General features: G+C 39.7%; 1 protein-coding gene across 2 annotated transcripts in view; it reads left to right on the top strand.

Moving 5' to 3' along the window:
- The window catches only part of col5a3a (collagen, type V, alpha 3a), a 92,973-nt gene that overhangs the window by 58,393 nt on the left and 26,493 nt on the right, over window positions 1-8,087 (top strand). For both annotated transcript variants that reach the window (XM_060897129.1, XM_060897128.1), the window contains 18 exons: window positions 1-3; window positions 579-632; window positions 935-988; window positions 1,098-1,142; window positions 2,662-2,715; window positions 2,899-2,943; window positions 3,166-3,219; window positions 3,306-3,359; window positions 3,460-3,513; window positions 3,594-3,701; window positions 3,890-3,979; window positions 4,148-4,201; window positions 5,307-5,414; window positions 5,511-5,618; window positions 5,715-5,768; window positions 5,867-5,920; window positions 6,259-6,366; window positions 6,453-6,506. The exon at window positions 1-3 is cut by the window's left edge and continues 105 nt beyond it. In XM_060897129.1, the coding sequence (XP_060753112.1) occupies window positions 1-3; window positions 579-632; window positions 935-988; window positions 1,098-1,142; window positions 2,662-2,715; window positions 2,899-2,943; window positions 3,166-3,219; window positions 3,306-3,359; window positions 3,460-3,513; window positions 3,594-3,701; window positions 3,890-3,979; window positions 4,148-4,201; window positions 5,307-5,414; window positions 5,511-5,618; window positions 5,715-5,768; window positions 5,867-5,920; window positions 6,259-6,366; window positions 6,453-6,506 (1,155 nt within the window). The remainder of the gene's footprint in view (window positions 4-578; window positions 633-934; window positions 989-1,097; window positions 1,143-2,661; window positions 2,716-2,898; window positions 2,944-3,165; window positions 3,220-3,305; window positions 3,360-3,459; window positions 3,514-3,593; window positions 3,702-3,889; window positions 3,980-4,147; window positions 4,202-5,306; window positions 5,415-5,510; window positions 5,619-5,714; window positions 5,769-5,866; window positions 5,921-6,258; window positions 6,367-6,452; window positions 6,507-8,087) is intronic.

The following is an 8,087-nucleotide window of genomic DNA, read 5'->3' as shown; positions in this document are numbered from 1 at the left end:
AAGGTTAATATCTTTCACACAGCTATTACAAAATTAACCGCATGCTACCGAAGACTTCATGAGAATTTTAGTCTGTATATTATGCTTCTCAAGACTGCTAGCTGTTCTGTATTTTAAAGCAATTCAGATTATGATGACAGTTAAAATTTCATTGATTTCTTTAACAAGAAAAAATATCTAAGTATATATCTAAGTATACATATATCAAGAAAAAATATATATATCGAGACACTTAAGCTCAAATATCAAATAAACCTGTTTAGTATCTTTAAATCTTAAATTTAAAACATTTAAAAAAATCCTCCTATACTTATAACTAAATGTCCTTTTTTGTGAATTCGGTCGGTGCCAAAAAAAAAAAAAATCTTTGTTAAACAAGTTCATTCTTGCTATTACGTATGTTATAGCAGCTGTAAACAACAGCAAGTCTTTGGCTTCTATCTTCAGGTAAATAATACTAAAAAAAAAGCTTTCTGGTGTAGGAGTAATGAGCGTTAAACACCGGAGACATTTTCCATGCAGAGTTTTTCAATAATAAACATTAATTCATCCCATTTTGGTGTCTTCCATCTCTCCAGGGAAAACTCGGTGTCCCTGGGTTACCCGGCTATCCAGGAAGGCAAGGCCTAAAGGTAAGCCTGTTGCTCATGCTAGCCCGTGTACGAACCCGAAAAAAGCTGTCGGCAACGTGAGATGAGCCATGACTGAAATGTCTTTCTAATGCTACATTAATATTTCAATATTATCAATTACACCAGTGCAAATGAATGCCTATTAAAGGCTCTGTGTCATTAATAGGTTATCAAAGACAACAATTAATGCTTGGTTTATTTATGGTAATGTGATTTCTGAGGTTAATTTGTGCTTAATTAAATTTAGAAGTAGATTAATGAGAGGAATACACTAATTGATTAGCCTCTGCTCTGGCCTGCAGGGATCTGTCGGCTTTCCAGGAGTGCCAGGCATGCCAGGAGAGAAGGGGAAGAGGGTAAGGGAATCAGAAACGAAATTGTGTCTGTAGGTTTGTGTGTGTGTGTGTGTGTGTGTGTGTGTGTGGCCATTTTCATGTACTCATTTTTGTTCCTCTTCCTTTGCAGGGATCTGCAGGTACAGCAGGTGCAGCAGGTGAAAGAGGTCCAAATGTAAGTGTAATTGCTCTACATACACACACACACACACACACACACACACACACACACACGCTATCGAAAATATATTAATAAAAACTACTAAAATAAAATAATAGAATAATAGTATGGACACGAGTCTCTGATGACCTCTGCAGTTAAAAGGAGCAGTTTATCACTTTTAGAGCCTTCTGATGCTTGTGAGGTAAATTCGAATACCAATGACAAGCCATGCCCTTTCACTCAATATGACCCCGTCTTTGTCTGCGTAATCTGTCTACGTAATCTTGTGGCTCAACGTTTAAAAACATGCATACAGTACATACCAGATGCTTATAGAAGTCTGTGATTTGCGAGAATCACTTTGACGGACAGGAGAGAGATCAATGCCGTTGTTCCTGCCCTCAGAGCACGGACAGTTTTCTCCCTGGGACTCCTGACCATGGAAGGCTTTGACATCGTTGAGATTTAAACTCCAAACACTTTTCTTTTGCACCAACCAAGAGTCAACTTATGTTATATACAATAAAATATATACTGTACTGTAAGTAAGTAAGTAAGTAAGTAAGTAAAGTTTATTTATATAGCACATTTATCACAGCAGAGCTGACCAACGTGCTGAACAAAGTCAAAAACTAAACATAAAATAAACAAAACAGATGATACAATAAAACAATAGAACATAGACAAAATCCAATTAAAATGCCTGGGAATAAAAATATGTTTTCAGCTTCACTTTAAAAGTTGTACTGGAAGGTGCAAGGCGAATGTCCAGTGGAAGTTGGTTCCGGAGACGGGGGGCCGCAATAGAAAAAGCCCTATCACCCTTTGTTTTTAAGCGTGAACGAGGGACAACCAAGAGAGCTCTATCAGAAGATCTTAGAGATCTGGTGGATGAAGAAGGAATAAGATGATCTGTGAGATAAGATGGGGCTTGACCATTAAGAGCTTTAAAAAACAAACAACAACATTTTAAATTGAATTCTAAAATAGACAGGAAGCCAATGAAGAGAGGCTAAAATTGGTGTAATGTGATCTGTTTTCTTTGCCCCGGTCAAGAGTCTCGCAGCTGCATTGTGTACCATCTGTAAGCGTGCAATGGATGACTGAGGAAGACCCAAATATAATGAATTACAGTAGTCAAGGCGGGAGGTGATAAAAGCATGAATGACTTTCTCCAGGTCATTAAAAGTTAAAAAATATTTCAGTCTCGAGATGATCCGTAACTGATAACTGTACTAGAATATTATAATATAATATGAATATCCTATATTAAATTATGCACTGTTTGGCATTTGTTACAATAAAGAAGCTGTATTGAACAGTGCATTTGAAAATCTCACAAATATCCACCTCTACCACCCCAAACATATTAAATTTCCCCAAAATCATTCCATGGTAGAGCAAGCCTACTGATTAAATGTTAGTTGCTTTTAGGAAACTGGATCTAGAGCGTTTTTTTCTGAAATAGCATTGAATAAGGTCAAGCTGTGCATTGAGTAACTGATTTATGGCTACGTCACTTTTGCCGCAGGGGGCACGTGGAGGCCGAGGGCCAAGGGGAGCTACAGGAGCACCGGGAGCCAAGGTGAGGAAAATCAACACCTCTCTCTTTTACTCTGGATCATATGTGGTTTAAATAATTCGTACACTACACTGCAACTCTATAAAAAATGTAGGATTTGTGAAATTTTGATGAAGGCTGGCTTTCCAATAAAAATGTTTCAAATGCATGCTGAGTTTCTACTGTTTAATTCTTTTGTTCTGCTAGGGCTCTTCTGGCCACGACGGCCCATCAGGTCCCACCGGAGACAAGGTATATGTTCTCCATTAAAGACCGTACTAAAGTTTAATTCTTTTATTTATGCATTCTTACAGTAAATGTGCTATATTGTAAGGATCCAAGATTATTAACATGCTTCAGTTCTAAATTGTAAGTGTTGAATTTTTACTCCTCATATCAGTGTAGAACCGCTCAAAAAATGGCAACATTAACTTTAAATGTGTTCATTTTTTTTTCTCTGCTCTTTTGTCATAGGGTCCTCAAGGACCCCAGGGACAAAACGGATATCCAGGACCCAAGGGACCGAATGTAGGCTTTACACGTCATTACAGCTGCAGAATTCTCTGAGAGGGGTCAGTGTGTTTCTGTACTAAGTTGTTGCCATCATTTTTCAGGGCCCTGTAGGAAAAGACGGGTTGCCAGGTCATCCAGGCCAAAGGGGGGAGCCGGTGAGTAGGAAGTCAGAATGGTTCTACCAGGCATAAGTCAGCCTGGTTAATAATTGCATTGGGAATTTGATGTATATAACTATCGCATCTCTTCATGCAGGGATTCCAAGGGAAAACAGGACCACCAGGACCCGTTGGAGTGGTCGGACCACAGGTGAGAATAAAAAAGACCTTTCCAACAATACACTTTGTCATTTCCTAGATATTAAATTAATTTTGAATGCTTTATTTTAGGGCAAAACTGGAGAGACTGGACCAAACGGGGACAGAGGTCACCCTGGGGCTCCGGGACCTCCTGGAGAGCAAGGTCTACCTGGAACAGCAGGCAAAGAAGGTTCCAAGGTCAGTGAGCACCACTTCAATATTTATCGTTGTCAGTATGATCATTATCAGTCGTTTGCTTACAAACAAGCCACATCCATTATTAATCCCAGGAGGTCTGGAAAATGTTCCTAATGACTTTCAACAAGGAAGCAAACTGTTAGCTTGTGTTGAAACAGAACAATTTTTATGAGTTTTCTGGTTTCTAGGGTGATCCAGGCCCCATGGGGATTGCTGGAAAGAGTGGTCCTGCTGGGCGCCGTGGGTTTAGAGGCAGTCGAGGCATGCCAGGCTCCACGGTATAACACACCCCAACTCGTTTGATCTAGCCTTCTCAGGCAGCAGAATTGGCAGTATGCACTAAGTAGAAATTGTTCTTGAGAATACATAGCAGGAGCACTGTAGGCAAGCAATGTTTCATGCTGTTTGAATTATTCACTGTGTTTGTGTTTTTTGTGCGTTATTAGGGTGCTGCAGGTTTAAAAGGTGAACAAGGACCTCCTGGTGCTGCAGGAGCAATTGTAAGTGCACATTGAGATGGCAAGACTTAAAGTCAATGATGTGAGCAAGTCTCTAAAATGGTGTCAGGGAGGACAACAGGAAGAGACTTTAAGATTCTGTGTCCAAAAGGAATGTCTAAAGTTATATGAAAGTGGACGTCATGAACAGTGTCTGAATGATTAGTAGGAACAGTATGAAAACAATGAGCAGGAAACAAAATCAACGATGACAGAGAGGACAGCTGGGACAGGGTCTAAAGAGTAAGAGAGGACAGTAGGTGCAGGGTTTAATTTAATGTCAGAGAGGACAGCAGGGGCAGGGTCTAAAATTATGTCAGAGAGGGCAGTAGGGGCAGGGTCTAAAATGATGTCAGAGAGGGCAGTAGGGATAGGATCTAAAATGATGTCATTGAGGGCAATATTATAGTATCTAAAATAGTGGCAGAAAGGGCAGTAATGACAGGGTCTAAAATAATATCAGAGAGGGCAGTAGGGATAGGATCTAATATGATGTAAGAGAGGGCAGTAGGGATAGGATCTAAAATGATGTAAGAGAGGGCAGTAGGGATAGGATCTAAAATGATGTAAGAGAGGGCAGTAGGGATAGGATCTAAAATGATGTCAGAGAGGGCAGTAGGGATAGGATCTAAAATGATGTCAGAGAGGGCAGTAGGGATAGGATCTAAAATGATGTCAGAGAGGGCAGTAGGGATAGGATCTAAAATGATATCAGAGAGGGCAATAGGGATAGGATCTAAAATGATGTCAGAGAGGGCAGTAGGGATAGGATCTAAAATGATGTCAAAGAGGGCAGTAGGGATAGGATCTAAAATGATGTCAGAGAGGGCAATAGGGATAGGATCTAAAATGATGTCAGAGAGGGCAGTAGGGATAGGATCTAAAATGATGTCAGAGAGTGCAGTAGGGATAGGATCTAAAATGATATCAGAGAGGGCAATAGGGATAGGATCTAAAATGATGTCAGAGAGGGCAGTAGGGATAGGATCTAAAATGATGTCAGAGAGGGCAGTAGGGATAGGATCTAAAATGATGTAAGAGAGGGCAGTAGAGATAGGATCTAAAATTATATCAGAGATGACATTGATCACACATGATCTTTCCATAGGGTGCTACTGGTGAGAGAGGGCCCTCGGGGCCAGCCGGTGGGATTGGTCTCCCTGGCCGTGCTGGAGGAATCGGGTCCGCTGGACCAATGGGCGAGAAGGGAGAACCTGTAAGAACCTAACAGAACTCCATACATACTTGGTGAATTCTGTTCAAGCCAGACTGTTTTTTTTTCAGCTCAAACTTCTTTGTTTTTCACCCACAGGGAGAGAAAGGACCTACAGGTCCTGCTGGGCACGATGGAGAAACAGGACCACTCGGCCTACCAGGACCTGCTGGACCACCTGGACCACCTGGGGAGGATGGTGATAAGGTGTGTATATTGGGTAAAATTGCACATACTGCAATTCATTTTATGTTTTTCTAATGTTAACTGATATTTTACAAACCTGTGCCTGGGTTCCTATAGGGAGAAACTGGAGGTCCAGGCCAGAAAGGGAGCAAAGGGGACAAAGGAGAGTCGGTAAGAATGACTTCATTTTATTGAGTGAAAAAATATTGATTCAATTTTGTCATCAGGAGAATGACAAAACTATCAGAACATTGTTTCTTGTTTCTTAGGGACCCCCAGGACCAACAGGAAGTGTAGGACCTATTGGACCACCTGGGCTACAGGTAAATCCACCATAATAAACTACTGCATATGCATATATTGTAAATAATTATAATATATAATAACCTTTGGGTTGGGGGTTCAATTCTGAGCTCTGACTTGCATGTTCTCTATGGACTAAGGGAGGAAACCAGAGTACCCAGACGTAAGTACAATGATGTGTTGTAGGCTGAATGAGGTCTCTAAATTGCCTGTAGTGTGTGCCCTGCGATTGGCAAATACAAACGTGTTCAAATTATGTGGCAAATGCATATACATGTGAGCAGACTTTAGTTTCTTCCTGTGATGAACTCAAAGCAAAACAGCTCAGCAGTTGAAAGTCAGAACTGATCTCTTTTAGGGTTTGGATGGGGATCCAGGGCCCCGAGGCCAACAGGGTATGAATGGACAGAAAGGTGATGAAGGACCTCGAGGACTTGTAGGTGCCACCGGACCACCAGGCCTGCAGGTAAAGGAATCCATCAGAATCTTTATGGTCTGCAGTAAGTGTAATTCATACAGCGACTCTAATGACCCGTACCTTTGTGTTAACAGGGAATGCCTGGACCCCCAGGAGAGAAGGGAGAGAGCGGTCATGTTGGACCACTGGTAAAAAATACATCCTCTATCTCTGATTAATGTTTTTATTCCTGCTTTAAATGGAAATGAACCTTATTTAGAAATGAATTTAACGGACCAGCTCTGTTTACAACATATATAACATACACCTTGTATGGGTTAATCAAGAACGAATCAAGCTACTTTTATATAAAAAAAATGTTTCTATCATATACAATATTATTTCTTATAAATGTTATGAGCAATAATTTAATTGTATTATGGATATTACATTATATCATATCGCTATATAAACACTTTATAACAGACAACATAAACATACAAAACCTTATTCCAACATGCCTTAGTTGTCCTACACACTGCTTGTCAAGTTGCCATAACACCTGAGTGAAGTGGCATAAGGCTCATCTAAGACAACTGGATTTGCAGCTAAGTGTACTATAGTTATGACACCTTGTGACCTGATACACCTGATTAAAATACTCTAGTTTAGTCCAAAAGATAGTATACATGTAATTACAGTGCCATAAGGTTGTTATAAGTTTCCATAATGCTGGCATACCTGTGAGTTACAAAGCCAGTTGTTGTTAACCGTATGCTAATAGCATATTGATTCACTTGACTCAGGTGTCAGAAATAACCACTAATAAACGTTCCAGTCTTTGTTAGTAAGGGACCATGTAGGGTTCATGTAGCTTCATAAATACTACCTTATCTTACAGCGTCATAGCAATTCAGTAAATCAGTAATTCATCAAATATCAGCAGTCAAAATAAAATGTTTGTTTAGAAGAAAAACTTCAGTCTCTGTGGAGCTGCTGGATTTGTCAATCGTGATGAATGTAAATTCATTAAGCTCCGCCTCTTACATTATTATTTAGCTGAACATGTCTACGCAATTTGGATACTTGTGTTATGAGGAAGTGGCTTCAGGAATCTGAGTAATGTCTGTCAGGATTTCTTTTTACGCATTTATTTTTATTTATCTCAACAGTTTTAAGCGTTTATAAGAAATAATTATTAAACGGATTTATAGAGGTATGTTGAGCATATTCAGAATTCGGATGCAATCAGGCATGAATCATGTTTCAAAAAGAAAAGAGAACGCAATTCAAATGAAGTCTCTTAATGAGAGCCAGTATCTTAATGAGATCTAGAAGCAAAACAAATTAGCATGTTCAGTCACTAGTAAATAAATTAGCATATTCTTTAAAGAACTAGCGTTTTTCAGGCCAAGATATAATTTGTAATCCTTCTGTAAAGGTTATCAGACATTACTTATGGTGCTCACATGGTTCCAAAACATTTATTATTTGTGGAAACCAAACGTCAGTGTTGATGTACAGTATTAATAGACCGCTATAGAGGAGAAAACCAGGATTCAATCATTCTTATAGACTGCCATGTCCCCAGAGTGATGGTAGAAGCAAAAGAGGTACATTGGGATATGAAATGGAGAAGTGTGTGATGGGTCTCTTAAGGAATAGTGACATCAGTGAGAAAGAAAGAGAGAGCAAGATAGAGAGATGCATTGATGGTTAGGAGGAAGGCACTGTGACAGCTGTTAATCAGATTACCATGAGCCTGGACCATCTAATGAGCATGCTCCTTT

This window comes from Tachysurus vachellii, chromosome 21, assembly GCF_030014155.1.
Source record: "Tachysurus vachellii isolate PV-2020 chromosome 21, HZAU_Pvac_v1, whole genome shotgun sequence".
Taxonomy (NCBI): Eukaryota; Metazoa; Chordata; class Actinopteri; order Siluriformes; family Bagridae; genus Tachysurus; species Tachysurus vachellii.
The sequence above is the reverse complement of the archived record's forward strand: the minus strand, read 5'-3'. Positions and strand labels throughout refer to the sequence as shown.